This window comes from Thamnophis elegans, chromosome 1 (assembly GCF_009769535.1).
Source record: "Thamnophis elegans isolate rThaEle1 chromosome 1, rThaEle1.pri, whole genome shotgun sequence".
NCBI lineage: Eukaryota > Metazoa > Chordata > Lepidosauria > Squamata > Colubridae > Thamnophis > Thamnophis elegans.
Genome location: NC_045541.1, coordinates 15,215,975 through 15,233,483, shown reverse-complemented (window position 1 = coordinate 15,233,483; position 17,509 = coordinate 15,215,975). Strand labels below are relative to the sequence as shown.

The window sequence follows — 17,509 nt, the reverse complement described above, 5'->3', positions numbered from 1 at the left end:
AGCTGAAAGATAAATGCTCCAAATAGAGAGAGATAAAGTAGAAGGAAACTTCCAGTAGCCCAAGTAAATAATGAGAGACTAGCAGAAAAGACACAGCTTTTAAACAAAAGGTTAGCGGCCCAACATGTTTGCACCGAAACAAATATCATTATTGTTTGCTTTAATTGGGTTTTATTCGTTTATAAAACATACATATATCATGATTGCGTTCCCATTAAAAAGTCCCCCTATGGTTTATAATAATAAAGTTTCGACAGACACACACACACACACACACACACACAAAATTCACAGCCAAAAGAAAAGAGAAACTAAATCAGCACTAAATCTAAAAACAACTCAGGAAGAAATGCCCGTATAAACTTTTATTAAAAAGAAGGTGAGGGGTGATGTACGGCAACATAACATCTTCGGATCGCTACGATCCCCCTCCACCCCGTACACTTGTTTCCAGCAGGATCCTCGGTTTTGGGGTTTTTAAAGCTTTCGGGAGAAACGCAGAGGCTGCCCAAAGAGGACGCCCTGCATTTTATTCCAGGGTGTTGTGTTGTTTCGGGGCAAATAGGGTGCTCTGGGGTGGAGATTCCGGTCAGCCTTCCCAGAAGTATAAAGGGCCCCCCTCTTGTCACTCGCAGACTCCCCAAAGGGCGCGCGAACCCCAACTTCTCCTCCTCTTCCTCCTCCTTCCCCGAAGTCGCAAGAACCCCAGACGGACCGACGGGCGGAGACATGCAGATCAGCTGGGCGCTGATAGGTGATTCCCGGGCTTTCCTCCGCTTTGGCTCGGCCCCTGGTGGCAGCGTTTTATAAACAGGCGGCTCTCCCGCAAGGCACAACACAGTCCTAGCGGGCAGCTTTGGCTCGGTGTAGACAGGCGGCGGCGGCCAGAGTCTAACGAGGGCGGTGGGCTCTTCGCTGGGCCCCTTCTTCTCCCGGGGCCGTTCTTGGCCTCTGCCTGGGCATAAGGCCATTCCTTTCCAACTTCAGCTACAGTGCTAGCTAAGTTTGGAAAGACCAAACCGAGGGAAACCGCTGCGCCCTCCTTGCACCCCTTCTTACCCCGCACCCCGTATTTCTCTTTTCTGGACCTCGCTCTCATCTACTTCCACCTTCTCCCTTTCTCTTGTGTTGCTTTCTGCGCCTGAAAAGGGCTCGGCAGCCTCCGCAACTGAGCAAAAGAGAGAAAGGAGAGGGGACCCCGGATTGCCATGGCTCGGTCTGCAACAGAACAACAAAACAGCCGAGGCTGTTGCGGTGAGTGCGCGATGGGCGGCCGCGGTGGGGGAGGGCACGGACTGGGCTTTAAGGGAACGGCAGCAGTGGAGAAAGCCGTCGAGGTTGCGCGTGTTTTAAGCTGGAAGGTGGACCAAGGGGGCGCGACGCGCAGGGAAAGGCGCTTTTGCCCCGGGGCGCGAGTTGGGGCCACAGCGTGGAAGGATGGTCACGCGCCCAGTCTGCAAAAGAGAGGAACGGGAAGGAGGTGGGGGAGGAGGGAGAGAAAAAGCACAATTCGAGTATCTAATGGACTGTCGGGAAGAGAAGAGGACTTTTCCTGTTGTGCGAAGTTAGGCTCCAGGCATAAGGGAACCCCACTTCTTTACGAAATGGGGCTTAAATATTGGGGCACCGGAATGGAAATGGGATGTTGCTATAGGAATCCCTTTTGCTCTTCTGATAGAAGAGGATGCTTTCAGAGCAAGCCCTGGTGGACTGTTCAATAAGACATGACAGTCGTATCCAGAGTGACACCAATGAGATTAATGTCCTGCACATAGAAAATAGAATAGAATAGAATAGAATAGAATAGAATAGAATAGAATAGACTTTATTTGTATGCCGCCCTTTTCCCTGAGGGGACTCAGGGCGGCTCACAATTCAGGGGGAGGGAAGGACAAGACAAGTACACACATGAAGACAATACATCGTTAAAAAGCACAACAGTCATACTATTCGGGTGGGGTTGAAGTCTTTATCCCCAGGCCTATCGGGACAGCCAGGTTTTAAGGGCTGTGCGGAAGGTCTGGAGGGTGGTGAGGGTACGAATCTCCACGGGGAGATCGTTCCAAAGGGTCGGAGCAGCCACCGAGAAGGCTCTCCTCCGAGTGGTTGCCAGTCGACATTGATCTATGTGTGTGTATACATACATACATACATACATACATACGTGTCAACTAGGGATATATATATATATATATTTAAAGTCACAACCCCTGGTATGCCCAAATAGCTTGAAATAGATCTATACTAGTCTCCCTTTATTTATTTATCAGCATAAATATAACATATATATATATATATATATATATATATATATATATATATATATATATATATATATATATATATATATATATATATATATATATATAGTGGTGGTTCAGTGGCTAAGATGCTGAGCTTGTTGATCAGAAAGGCGGTGGTTCGAATCCCTACACTTGCATAGTGTAAGGGAGTGAGCTCCTGTTACTTCTCCCAGCTTCTTCCTGCCTAGCAGTTCTAAAGCATGTAAAAATGCAAGTAGAAAAATAGGGGCCACCTTTGGTGAGAAGGTAACAGCGTTCTGTGCGCCTTTGGTGTTCAGTCATGCTGTAGCCACTTAAGTCATGACCAACAAGACGTCTTCGGACAGTGCTGGCTTTTTGGCTTTGAAACGGAGATGAGCACTGCCCACTAGAGTTGGGAATAACTAGCATATATGGGCAAGGGGAACTTTTACCTCTACACACACATACACATGTAGATTGGGCTATCTGCAGGTTGTATGATTTGGGCTATTTTTTCCTCCGGATGCCATTCCCAAATGGGATGTTCTCTGCCAGAAAATTGAGTTTATACAGTTGCTTTTATGGAACTACTTTCTACATTAAAATGCAGGTAGGTAAACCCAGTCATCCCTTCTATATTTGATTGTGTATGTACAGCACCTAGAAATAGCATTTGTGATGAAGGATATATGGAGATGGAATGGGAGTAATGGAGATGATCAGGACCTCAGAATATATTGACTAGCAAAAGGTATTATAAGGCATTTAATAAACTTATTAAAGGATGGCAAATATTTCTTGAAATATTTATATTGGGTATCTGTCAAGCTACCTCGGTAGTAGAAGTAAACTAAATATTCATCAGATTCAAATTAATTCTTTAAAAGAAGATTCTGAGCAATGATGGTAATAACAAACACTTGCAGTCAATAATTTACCATTTACCTGTGTTCATTACAGTGCTTTGTTCTTTCCATTCTAGAATCCTGTATTAGCTATTTGACATCTGCAAAAGTCCTCCTATACTTTGGACATGCCCTGTCCACTTGGGTAAGTGAAATAAAACCAGGGGAATTTGCATTTGATTTCAGGTTGATTGATATGTATTAATAATTATTTGGATACATGTGTATTTATATTACTATATTATATTTAGCCAAAATACATCAGCTAAATTACGCTCTGGCATAAATTGTGAAATCACTTCTTTGGGATGCTACAGTTAGGACTAGATTCTGGACTTTCTAATGTATGGATAAAACCCAGGATTCACTGATTTTAAAGGATCTCATACAGTTGTTGAATGGTAGGTCCAGATGCAGCCATACTACTTAAGGGTAGATCTTTTGAAATTGGTGGACCGTAACTTGATCATTTATGAATTTGTTCCCTTGGTTTTAACATATCTAAAAAGATATATATTTAATATATCTAAAAAAGTCATTGGGTGGTCTCAACCTACTAAGTAAGAGCCGAGGTGGCGCAGTGGTTAAATGCAGCACTGCAGGCTACTTCAGCTGACTGCAGTTCAGCAGTTCGGCTGTTCAAATCTCACCGGCTCAAGGTTGACTCAGCCTTCCATCCTTCCGAGGTGGGTAAAATGAGGACCCGGATTGTTGTTGGGGGCAATATGCTGACTCTGTAAACCGCTTAGAGAGGGCTGAAAGCCCTATGAAGCGGTATATAAGTCTATTGCTCTAACTATTGCTAAGTACAAAATAAATTGAACTTTGAATCTGATTTGAGGCATTTTTATTCTGTTTGACAAGTTTCCATTTTTTTAGGCAATGCTTGCAACTCAATCATCAATGGATTTAATTCTCTTTTAGTAACTTTTAATATTCTGTGGATAAGAAGTTCGAGGTTTTGTATTGTAAATATAAACTACTTGTAGAAATTAATTGTTGGATTGGCAACACATTTTTGAGGAAGCAGAACTTTTTAAAAAAGCAGAATACATTGCATTTCCAAGCAACAGTTTAAAACAGCAGTTGGTAATTTTTATGTTAGCTTTGCTATTGATTTTTTTAGAGTTATGTTGATTATTAGGAATTGTGACCTATTAATGTTTAGCGCTAAATCTTATAATCTTCAGAATTTTAGGAGAATGTTTGTTTTCACTTATTATATTAAATATTCACTTATTGCATCTTTTCCTGCTTTGTTCTACATTTGAATAAAAAGTTTATTTTATCACTGCAGTAGTTAAGACAGCTTACATGAAAAATATCTTATTGGTAACAATATTGGATTTTTAAATATATATTTACTCAATCTACTTTTAATCTTTTTTTCTATTTAAAAATACTCAGGCAAATTAGAAACAACATTCAAAATATAGCCTACATTTAAAATATGCTTAAAAGTATGTATGAGAGAGAGAGATGAGAAATAGTATTAGGTTGATGAACATGACTCCTACATTTTGATTTAAATCTGGCTTGGTTGTAAAGTGACTAATTATGGTAAGAACTTAATATAAAAGCATTATATATAGTGTGACTGTTCAGCTCTCTGATAGTAGTGCTTAAAATTTAAAATCATGGCCATCCTCATTAAGATGTCCAAAAGATGTCTATCTTTTTATCATTATCATAATAATGTTTGATATATCACTTTTCCTCTTATTAAAATTAACAATGACTGTAACAATAGCATATTCGATTGTCTCTTGATTTAATGAATTATATGACTAATACTATGATCTAAGCATTATTTATTTCATTGGATTGCCTTTGGGAATTTAGAATTATGGCATAATTTTAAATGGCTATGTAGTTCATATACCAGAATATATTTATAAAAAATTCTGCTTAATTCATTAATGATCGCTTACACTCATTCATGATAATATTGTCTGCTTAAATCATTTTTTCTTTCTTAAATAGAAAGAAATAGGCAAATAAATAATTTTGTAAAATAGCTAACCTTTTATAACCATTAGTTAAATTAAGAAGCTTAGAAATACTGCAACTTCAGTAAATATCAATATTCCTGATTTAGGTATTAAGTTATTTATTAATTAGGAAGTAAGCCCTTGCAGAACTTCAACAATAGCAGGCTTACATCTTGAGTTAAAAACTTTGGCTTCTACTTCATGGCAAAGTCAAAAGTAATTCCATTTTCAGAGCCCAATGAATCTGCTTCCTTATTAGACAAGTGGTAATTTCATTAAATTGTGGTCACTTCATACCTTATGCAAAACCGAACCCGGAAGTGAAGAGTACATTCCAAAGAGTTGATATTAAGCACGATTTCTTAACAAACTTACCTCATCAACCCATATACAATATTCATATTTGCCAGTGTAAACTGAAATACCTTTAGGAGTGCATATAAAATAGATTGGGCCAATTTCATATACTGTATAACACTTGGCTGGCTTCCCAATGAGGCACTTATAGTGTAAACACACCGTGCCTTATTCTCAAAAGCTTATGAGAGGCCAAGTGAAGGGTATTTCTAACCTTGTTTTTCCTCAATGCCAGTCACATTAATAATGCCCTCTTGTTTTCTAGAGTTCATTGTCACCAGATTATCATTTCTTTGATTTATGATTGCTTGCATTCAGGCATTTCAATATGAGCAACTTTGGTATTATCATTAGTTACTGGATTTTTTGTTGCTAATGGAAGGGGACAGATTTGTGCAAAGCATGGAGATATGCATGCACACATTCAGAGAGGCTGTGTAAAATATTAACATTGCAAAATAAATGGCCATTAGAGATATCAGCTGACCAGTCTTGTTTGGTCATTGTCAGTTCATTCAGTGATTTTATTAGGTATTGAGTTAATGGAGTCAGAATCAATTATTCCTGTATTTTTCATGAACAGAATAGTGGAATGTTAATTGATTGTAGCAGAGCTAATTATTTAGGACTTGTAAGAAAGCACAAAAGTTGACAGAACAACTGACACCACCCCAAGTTGTTATGTGCGTGAGACGGGCAATCTTTAAGTTCAAGAAATAAATAAATAAAAATTCTTGCCAGCCTAGACATTAAGAGATGGTGTATTTTATCAGTGAGGAGGATGCAAGTCTTAAGAGACTCTTTCCTAAGATGATGGGTTCCAGGTATTTTGAGAGTCACAATTTCCAGTGGACATGCAATCCAAGGATATTAATGTTATAATTGTAGTTTGCTTCAAGGTTATTTATTTATTTGTTCTCAGTGCAGAGAAAGTTCACAATACAGCAAATATAAAAAACAGTAAATATAAATAACAAAAGGGCTCAGTAGCTAAGACACTGAGTTTGTCGATCAGAAACTTCAGCACTTTGGCGGTTCAAATCCCTAGTGCCGCATAACGGAGTGAGTTCCCATTACTTGACTCAGGTTCTGCCAACCTAGAAGTTCGAAAGCATGTAAAAATGCAAGTAGAAAAATAGGGACCACTTTGGTGGGAAGGTAACAGCGTTTAATGCGCCTTCAGTGTTTAGTCATGCCGGCCACATGACCATGGAAACGTCTTTGGACAATGCTGGCTCTTCGGCTTTGAAATGGAGATGAGCACCACCCCCTAGAGTCGGGAACGACTAGCACATATGCGCAAGGGCAACCTTTATCTTTACCTTATAAATAAAAATTATATAAGAACCTTCTCTCTCATGCTGAAAACTTGTCAGACATTGATGATACTAGCAATGGTCTCCTTGTTTAGATGTTGATATTAATTAGTGTATTAGATAGATGATAGATAGATAGATAGATAGATAGATAGATAGATAGATAGATAGATAGATAGATAGATAGACAGACAGACAGACAGACAGACAGACAGACAGACAGAGCAAGATTTTAAAAAACTCTAACATTATATAAATAAAACTATGAATCTTTAGACTGTGATATAAAACCACCCCTATATTATAGTGGCAGAATAGACTATGTATCCTGTTCTCAAGATTCTATAACCGATCCCTTTTTTCTCTTTTAATGAATCTAATTACTAAGACGGTTTGGGAATCTAGCCGTTTTAGGTAAGAGAGGCTGCTAGAGACCTGAAAATGTAATATAAACATATTTAGGTGCTACAGTGGTATGTTTTGCTATTTTACTGACGTTTATTTTGAATGTTGTGTACCATCTTGCAATCTGCCCAAAGTTCTCTAATTATTTGCAGATTTTAAAAAGCGCTGAATAATTAAACCTATTGCATTCATTCCAGGGGGATCGTATGTGGCATTTTGCAGTGTCTCTCTTCCTGGTTGAATTATATGGAAACAGTCTGCTCCTAACTGCTGTTTATGGATTGGTTGTGGCAGGATCAGTTCTTCTTCTAGGGGCCATTATTGGAGACTGGGTAGACAAGAATTCAAGGCTCAAAGGTTAGTAGTGTCATACAATATTGAAGAATATTTGCATATAATAAGGGAAATCTAAATCACAAAAAAAGCATAGAATTTGCTGAAACAATTGTGTCAGTGCTAAGCTTTTAATTACAGTATGCCTAATTTAAAGTGCGCCCTTTTGGCTAGTTGCACCTAATTAAGCTTGAAAAACTTTACCAGACTTACTTACCATCCTAAAATAGAATGCTCAGCTGCATAGCCAAAGATTTCCCTAAGGTTTCAAAGATAGTTGATTTTGGAAGGCTCTGAAAAGACTACAGAAAAGCCATTTACGTGGAAGACCACATGAAAGTCATGGGCTAGGCTGGTAGATTAAACAAACAAACAAAACGTGGTAAACCATTTTTTGTATTGCTGCCAAGAAAAATTAATGGCCATCTTCATCAAGCACCAGATACCAAGCTTGATTTAAAAGAGACTTTTCTCTCTAACGCAAAATTAAAGGTTTACATCCCAACTTCAAAAAAAAAACAAACCCAACTTCTATTAACATTGATGTAAAGAATTGCACAGAGTAAGTGTCTCGTTCAGAATGACTATGCAAATAACAATTGGACTGCCCAGTCATATCTGTGTTTACTTATTTTTCAAGAATTACAGACTTCACTGGAATTTACTCCATAATGAGGCCCGGCTCTGTAGGATCTGCAACTACTTTAGAATAGTAATTTGAACTGTTTATTAAAAATGCACAGTAGGGACGCTACCTCATACTTCCGTGGCTTCTGTAATTGTGTTATGCACTCTTCAGAATTAATGTGTTTAAGTTATTAATACGACTTAAATCTTGTCTAAGCATTTGACTAAATACTTCACAAATAATTACCTTGTCTAAGCAAAGCTAGTTTTGAATAATTAATGCCCATTAGATGTAAACATCAACTACTCAAGCTGGGTGTTTCCTCCTTGATAGTAGCATTAGCAATTTGAAAATGATGCCTTCACACCAGGAAGGGACCGTCCATTGTCTGGTGCTGTTTAAGCATTAATGCAAAGATGAATATCTCTCTCTCTTTTACCTGTTAAATCCATATTTAGGACATTGGCCTAAAAATGTTGCCTTTAAAACAGGTGTAAACATCTTGATACAATAATAAACTGAAATATTTCCTATTTTAAGTATTGACATTGTGCTCCCTTTCTTTTCTCCTAAACAGTAGCCCAAACGTCCTTAATTGTGCAGAATGCCTCAGTGATTTTGTGTGGCATCCTTCTCATGATCGTCTTCCTGTTTAAAGCGCAACTTTTAAATTTGTATCAAGGATGGCTTCTTGTAAGTGCACAGAACTTAAAAACATTTATAAGCGTGTACAAAGTACTTTGCCATTAGCTGTTCTCTGAAAAAATATATTCATGTTTTGTAGTCCGTTTCAAGCTTTAGGTAGATGTCTATGGAGATTCTCAAGTCATCCAGGTCATGGTTGTCCCAAAGATCCTTTTTGGAGAAGCAACTGGACTTTCTGGTTTTTCTTTGAAGACATTATGCTTCTCATCCACAACTGAAAAAGTTTCTTAGATGAGAAGCGAAATATCTTTTAAAAAAACCAGAAAGTCCAGTTGCCTCTTCAAAAAGCACCTTTGGGACAAGTTTTAGGCAGGTTTTTAATCAGCTTTAAACTTTAGCGTGTGTTAATTGTCAACGCTTATACAGTCAACTCCATTTACGCCATTAAAGCCAGATCAGTTTACCTTTGCAATTTCATGTTACTACAACATAAGTACCAATAGCAAAGAACTAATTGCAAATGTAGATATATTGATTCTTTAAAAGAGTGAGAGATCAGGACTGCAAAAAATTCAGACAGCTACAGTGTTTTATATTATCTAGTCATTTTTGCAGCCAGCCTGATATCCTTAAACAGAGGGATTATATCAAGCTATGCTATGGCTTATTATAACTGCTGTTTGTTGACTAAGGCACATTGGTTCATTTTACATATTACGTTAAGCTATATACCAAGGTTTATAAATCACAATTAGCTGTATCTACAAAATATCTTCACTAGGTTCACTATAGAATAATTACAATGTGGTTGAATCCAGAGAATTGCCCATGAAAAGAAGGAGCAGGTTCTGGATGTCCTGTCTTCCTTTTCCTAGCCAGCCCCCAGAAATCCTCACAAATCCTGTCTTAATAGTTACAGGATCATAGAAATAGAAAGCATGGCTTGGAGTGTTCTAAGGAAGAAGAAGACAGAGGGTGTCGCTGATTTTCTTCAAAAGTCTTTCATCCTGCCAAATGAAAACAGATCTCATTCAGAAAGGTCTTTAGAACCTCTTGGAGATTATTTTGGAGAGGACTTTGGGGCTATGGGTTAAAGGAAGAGTAAGGAGATCCGTTTATGTTTGGCTCCCTATGTGGCCAAATATCTTGAGATGTAAAATTCGTGTAAAACACAGCAGTTCAGGTGGGAAAGTTGATTTAAATAGTGGGAGGAAGTCCTTACTTTCTTGCCTGTTCCATAAACAGGTTGTTTCCCTTTCCATTTCAGACCTTGTGCTATATTCTAGTCATCTCAATAGCAAACATTGCAAATTTGGCCAGTACAGCCACAGCAATCACCATACAGAGAGATTGGGTGGTTGTTGTTGCTGGTGACAATAGAAGCAAATTAGCAGGTAAGATATATTTGTTTACCTTATTTTATTCCGTGTGACTGACTTAAAAGAGCAATTGAATTCCACACATTTTGCTGGATTGCAGCAAGAGAACATGACTTCAGATTTCTTTTCCAGATCTTTTTTTTTTCCCCTAGTTTGGCTAAAGCAGCAGATCAGAGAATTATATAATTTCTATGAATAGTTAGTCATTATAGTTTCATCAAGATTTAGCAAACAAATTGTAATACTCCTTAAAGTACTACTTCATCACTTTTTTTGCAAAACAATATTGTTTCCGTTGTTCATCAGTCAAATCAGTTTATGTAGATACCTATTCAATGTGCAGATCTGGATGGCATATACAGTTAAAAACAACAAATGCTCATCATCATCCAAAGAATAGAATATAAATTGTATTGTGCCAGAAGCAGCTCTAACAATTAATTAAGATAGGCTCACAAACTCCTCCTTACTTAGTGCCTGGTGGAGAAACCCAATCACTAGAGCCTTTCAGAAGGTGGGGGGGGCAGAATTGGGGCAATATGGATTTTGGGAAGAATGCTGTTCCCTGGGGCAGACATAGAGACAAAAAGGCACATCTCCTGGTCCCACCAGATGACCATGTGATGGAACTTGGAGCATGCCGACTCAACTAACATCAGACAGGTGGAGGTATTTGGATGCGGGCAATTCTGCAAATAACTAAGCCCATTCTACTTGCACCAAATAAGATACCTTTATGCCACTTCTTCTATGGAAAGAAGGGTAATTTGTGTTGCAAACTGACAACAGCAGCCTTGAGTTCTAGTCCTAAGCATTTTGAGTTGTAACTGAATAAGGACTGAAATAGAAGTAATATGCTTCAAATTACCCCACAGTTTTTTATTGTTGAAACTAAAAGTCCAAATGACCTTCAGATATACACTGAATTGCAACTAATTGTTATATAGCATGATGCCAGATTCTTTGTGCTCTACATTTTTATTCTGATTGCAAAAATCATTAATTAAGAATATATTTATGTGGCCATATGGTATCCAGCTATTCCATTTTTTAATAAATGCTCTGAAAGATTCCAGATGCTGCCCAATGGAAATATGGACATGCACAGGGAGACTAAATGATTAAAAGGGTATGGTGTGAGAAGGGAACAGACAATTAAAATTGTGTCCTGTTTACTATTTAAAACTACGTTACATGTTTTATAGAGTCATGCACTATTTGCTGCAGGAAGTTACCATTTTATATCATAGGAAGGTAGTGAAATGTTGCTATGCTCCTAAAAATATTTCCAATTTACATATGTAACAGGAATGGTTAGATTGGAAGTAATCAGTAGACTACTGAAACTGGGGGAAATTGTGCTTTTTTTCTTCTATAATAGTTGGGATTTTTTTTCTATTTGTAGTCAACCCAAAATGTTGAATGATGGAAATTTGAGAGGTGGATGTTGCTTTTTATGCGATATTAGTTAAATACTAGAATTTGATGAAACACAATGTGATAATAATATATAAAATATTAATTATTAATGTGAGTAAGAAGACTTCGAGATAGGCATAATATCTTTGCATTCAGTGATACTTGTTTAGATAATTCATTCTTTTGTGAATGAATGCATACAACTCGCTTTTTTATATGTGATACTTATTTAACACATTTTATATAGCTCTCTAGGAAGGTTTATGAAAGAATATAAATATTGTTTATTTATATTATATATATATATATATGTATTTATATTATTATAAATATTCATACTAAGCCAAATATATATGGAGCTAGGTTTAAAAAGTTAAAACCAAGTGTAAAATTAGACAAAAACCCAGGGAAGAGTCAAAAAAATGTATTTTTAAAGTATAAGACGCACCTTTTTCCCTGCAAAAAGAGGCTGAAAATCTGGGTACATCTTATACACTGAATATAGCATTTTTTGCCTTCTGAAACCCCGCCCCTTCACCAAAATGGCTGTGCATAGCTTTTAGGAGGCTTTCAGAGAGCTGCTGGGGGCTGGGGAATGCCGAAATGAGCATTTTTTGCTCGTTTTTGGCTGAACCCCACCCCAGGAGCACTCTACAAGCCTCCTAAGGGCTATTCATGCTCTTTTTTTGAAAGAAAAAAAACAGGCCCGTTTTCATGAAAAACCAGCCGTTTTGGGGAGTTTTGCATAGTGCAAAAACTTTTTTTTTAATTTGCCTCTTCAAAACCTTGGTGCGTCTTATACTCCAAAAATACGGTAATCAATGCTAGGATTTAAGAAAAGATTAAAATTCTAAGACAAAGCCTAAAAAATAGTGTTCCTTTCTCTTCAGTAATTGTTTTATTGCAGTAGAACATGTGAATAACATAAATAATATATTACGAAATACATATTTTAGCTGGACATAGTGGCATAAGCTAGAAATTGTTCAGACATAATAGCTCAGATAATTTGAAACTTTAAAGATAAGAAAAAAGTTTATTTCAGTGTTAAATATAACTTGTAAAAAGTTGATAAATATAAGAATTGTTTAAGTTGTACAGCTAAAAATGAGTGTAGCATTGATAGGCAATCACAAAAAAAATTACAGTACAATATATAAAAGGCTTTTATCTTAATACTAAATACTCAGGTCTCCCTTGTATTACTGTTGAGATTATTTATAAATGTTAACAAAACTAAAAACACAATAAAAAGAAAAAGGAGCTGTTTGGCAGAGTAAGCAGTTCTTCAGCCAGCCTCTTAAAAACCACCACGGCTCAGGAGCCAGAAACGATTCCTGAGACTGCCTTTCATCATGTGGGTGTGGCACAAAAAAGAGAGTTATTTTTGCGACATTGTCCAGTACTAACTTCTGCATTGGCTTATAGATATGAATGCTACCATTCGAAGAATTGATCAGCTGACCAACATCTTGGCTCCCATGGCCGTGGGACAAATAATGACCTTTGGTTCACCTGTGATAGGGTGTGGGTTCATTTCTGGCTGGAACTTGATCTCCATGTGCATAGAATATACACTGCTCTTCAAAGTGTACAAGAAGACGCCTGCTTTGGCTCACAAGACTGGTTCAAAGGCCGAAGAGTCAGAACTGAAGCAGCTCAATGTAGAGAAAGGTAACAGGATTTTAGAAGATACCTTTGATCAAATATCAATGAGATCATGCACTTCTGCATACTTCCTTGTCATTTTAAGTTCATCAGAGTTCACTGTACCTTCTGTTTCCTTATAATTCTTTATATAGTCTACTTTTAAAAATTCATTCCAAGATTTGGAAAAGCCAGTAAGGCAACGGGGTTCACCGACAAATGCGCGGTGACAAAACCGTGGCGACAAAACCACGACGTTGAAAGCGCGCCCACTAAAGCGCGGTGACAAAAGCACGCCATCAGCAAACAACATATTGGGATGCGAAAACAACCCTAACCTAAAAACCCTAATCGCGCTTTAGTGGGCGCGCTTTCAACATCGCAGTCTTGTCACTGCAGTTTTGTCGGCACGCATTTGTTGGGCGCGCATTTGTCGGGTCACGAGGCAACGGCACTCCTGCTGCTGAACCACTTGACACTAATGGTTTGTTTGACATACCCAAAGCCCTAAGTGAGAAGAGCAGAAATGGGGAAAGAGAAGCATTTGGTGCTTTCCCATATTCTTCTTCTTTCTAATGGAGGTGGAGGGGGGGATCTTTCCTGCTATGCTGTGAGAACCAGTTTTGACCTGTCAGTCAATGGTTTTACAACCTGCTCTGACTGAGGACAGAGCTCTAAAGTTTCTTGCTAACGGCATGTCTGTTGTTAATGGCTGCAAATTGGTTTGCTTGAATGGGCGATCCTTATCTGCTGCTTCTTTCTGCAGATGGTGAATCGAAGGGCACCGAAGGAGTCCAGTTAATTCACAAGAAAGAGACCGCCGTTTCTGAGCCTGAACAGGAAAATGCTAGCTGTCTTTCTCGCATGGCTGAGCCCTTCAGTACATTCCGTGACGGATGGGTTTCCTACTATAACCAGTCAGTGTTCCTTGCAGGTCTGGCCCTGGCATTCCTCTACATGACCGTCCTTGGCTTTGACTGCATTACCACTGGCTATGCATACACTCAGGGATTGAGTGGCTCCACTTTAAGCTTATTAATGGGGGCCTCTGCTGTAACTGGAATCCTGGGAACAGTAGCCTTCACTTGGTTGCGTAACAAATGTGGGTTAATCCGCACAGGCATCATCTCTGGAATTGCCCAGTTGTCTTCTCTTGTTTTGTGTGTGATCTCCGTCTTCACGCCAGGAAGTCCTTTGGATCTCACTGTTTCCCCATTCGCTGACATCAGTGCTAGGCTGTTTGAAAGCAACCCATTACCCACCTTGGCACCTAATGGTGATTTCCTTGAAATGGCTTTTACCACTGAAATGCCTGCTTTGATTAATGCAACGTCTTCTGATCCAGGATTAGCTCCCAGCCCAGTGTCTCTCATCTCCGTTAGCCTTCTGTTCGCGGGAGTCATTGTAGCAAGAGTTGGTACGTACTTTCCTATATAAAATACTCATGGTACTTCTTTGAACACAGATCTGTACTTCTGTAGTAGTTGTGGGACCTGTCATAAATGGTTCCACCACAAATGCGCGCACAACAAAAGCGCGCCTGACTAAAGCGCGGTGACAAAAGCGCGCGATGAATGAGCGACTAATTAGCCCTAAAGCGCGCCGACAGAAGTGCGCTGTAACGGAACCCTAACCCTAAACCTTACCTTAAATTAAATCGTGCTTCTGTCGGCGCGCTGTTGTCGGCGCGCTTTTGACATCGCGGTTTTAGCGCTGCGGTGTTGGCGCGCTTATGACGTTCGCACTTTTGTTGAGTCACGGTCATAAATCATATATTAAGTCTAGATTTTCAAGATGGTCTCCAGATATAGTTGGATTACAAATTATGGTGTATTGGATTGCAACTTCTAGAATGTCAAGGCACCTGAGCATTCCAGGACTTGCTTTCCATCCAAACCACAATTGAATAAGATTTTATTGATAAAAAGCTTTTAACGATGTTTCTTTGCATAGCTAATTCAGAATCAAGTCTTGCCGCATATAGTGGGGGGGGGGAATTAAGCATGGGAATGTATCCTAAATTGTCTTATTCTCGTAAACAAATCCAACATAAGTAAAATGGACTAATAATTATAAATCTCAGAGGTGCAGAAATAGCACCATCACAGTTGCTGGGTATATGCAAGTGTAGCCTGCATTGCAGAAAGAAGAGCACTGGAAGTGGTTATCTTATTTCCATATCCCAGCCTTTTCCCATCAGAACTGCTCTGACTGGAAGATTGGAGCAGGATGTTTCCATTGTCTATATTTTCAAAAAGGGGTGGCAAGGCTTTTAACTGAGGGGGGGGGGAGAGGAATTGTTTGCAGTATAGAGATCTGTGCTTGTTTAACAAGTGTTCTTCTGTGTCTTCTGCCCTGCCTCAACTGGAATTAAATACCTTTTTCCTTTTGTTTGCTTTCTCTAGGCCTTTGGTCTTTTGACCTGACAGTCACACAATTGATTCAGGAAAATGTGATAGAATCCGAAAGAGGTATCATAAATGGTGTCCAGAACTCCATGAATTACCTTCTGGATCTGCTACATTTCATCATGGTTATTCTGGCTCCTAACCCTGAAGCTTTTGGACTGCTAGTAATCATTTCTGTTTCCTTCGTCGCAATGGGTCATATCATGTACTTCCGTTTTGCCCATAAAAGCTTGGGGAGGAATGTCATTCTTTGCTGTACTCCTGAGTTAAAGTCAGTTGCCAATGAGCCTCCAAATTCTGATGAATCCAATGCGTAGAGGATTTTGCCTCCTTCAGGTGTTTTTTTTCCAGTCCATGTTGACTGGCATGCTTTATTATGGGTCAGAAGCAGTTGGCACCTTCTAAAATGGTATTGCTTTCCAGCACTCAAGTTCGCAATCTACCTAGTTTTCCTTTGCCTTTGGGCAGGTAACCCAAGTATGGATTTTTACCAGGTGCAAGAGATGCACTTATTTATTTAAGAGGATATCTCCTCAAGAGTTAAAAGTTTAATTTCTTTTTTTTTAAAGGCAGTTGACTAGAAGGACATAACTTCGATTCTTTTTTTTTCAAATACACAATTACTATTGGTTGGAGTGGGCTGGAGATTAACAAATTAAACAAAATATGCTCTTATGTGTAATATGATTAGTGGGTGTTATTGTTTAATATAGAATAGATGTGCAGTTTTTTTTTCTTTTTTAAAGAAATACTAGATGTGAGGAAAACATACAAATCAAAAACAGCAATGTTTCTTGATCGATAAAGTTGTCAAATGTGCCTTTAAACAAACAAACAAGACCTCTTTTCTGTGAAGTTACTTCTAGTTCAGTTTTGGAGTAACATCTGGGTTACTTTAGTATATTATCTGAATAAGAAATAATGCAAAATAGTATAGAATATGTATGTAGCACTTCATAGGAGACGAGATTAACATAGCATAGACCGAAGCTATTTATATAATACAGTATAGCATTGTAAAACATAAGGGGGAAGTATTTTTGGTTTTATAAATTTTCAGTAACATGCTTACTAAGCCTTGGTTTCATAGTATTAAAGGCCAGATATATGAGATGAGAGAACTAGGTTGTGTGTGTGTGTGCGTTAATGAGAGAGTGCAAGGGAGAAGAAAGATACAATCTTTTTTTTTCAAAATTATTTAAACCACAAAATTGCAACCATTTATTTTACAATAGCACCCATAATCTCTAGAAGAAATCAAGAATACGCCACGAGCAACTTCTTTGTATAAAACCCATTTCAAATGACTACGAATTGACAAAAAAACGTAATTTGTTTCCTAGATGAACAATATAAGACATGTATTAATTTTGTGTGTATGCCTATCTTACGTATGTCAGTAATTTGGAGAAATAAGCTGTGTAACCTGTGAACACTTGATTAATAGTTTAATCATGATTAAAGTAAAAGCTTGTCCCTGATCATAGATCTATATCTGCAAAAGCAATTTGCATCCAAAAGGAAGCATAACAGTATTTGTACCATCAAAGGAGCTTCTGGGCAGCACTCATGTTGACAACTACAAATGCATGTTGGGGCAAGATTTGGGTGAAGACTGGCAGTGGTGCATATACCTTCTGTTCAGTGATAGAATTAGTGTGGCTTTATTATGCTAAGCAGCCAGCGTGGTTTGCATTTAGAAGAAGGGTCAGCATGCAAAGTCCTGCTTCACTTTACACTAGTGAATTAGGGTACATCTGTATAGTTTTAAATGTTTTACAGAACTAATACCCTTATGCACTCTGGTTTTTA

General features: G+C 38.3%; 1 protein-coding gene across 1 annotated transcript; it reads left to right on the top strand.

The window, feature by feature from the left end:
* The first annotated feature begins 827 nt into the window (after window positions 1–827).
* On the top strand, window positions 828–17,209 carry SLC40A1 (solute carrier family 40 member 1). The gene is made up of 8 exons (XM_032209821.1): window positions 828–1,254; window positions 3,247–3,314; window positions 7,436–7,595; window positions 8,777–8,892; window positions 10,112–10,238; window positions 13,071–13,316; window positions 14,056–14,706; window positions 15,695–17,209. Exons 1-8 carry the CDS (start codon window positions 1,209–1,211, stop codon window positions 16,012–16,014), a joined length of 1,734 nt encoding a protein of 577 aa, XP_032065712.1. The 5' UTR covers window positions 828–1,208; the 3' UTR covers window positions 16,015–17,209.
* Window positions 17,210–17,509: the final 300 nt, after the last annotated feature.

What these genes read in the sequence shown, in the direction of transcription:
- SLC40A1 (XM_032209821.1), top strand. Translation starts at nt 1,209, where the DNA reads ATGGCTCGGTCTGCAACAGAACAACAAAACAGCCGAGGCTGTTGCG. An exon ending in CAATAGAAGCAAATTAGCAG is followed by an intron (nt 10,239 to 13,070) that starts GTAAGATATATT and finishes ATTGGCTTATAG; the next exon opens with ATATGAATGCTACCATTCGA. An exon ending in AGTCATTGTAGCAAGAGTTG is followed by an intron (nt 14,707 to 15,694) that starts GTACGTACTTTC and finishes TGCTTTCTCTAG; the next exon opens with GCCTTTGGTCTTTTGACCTG.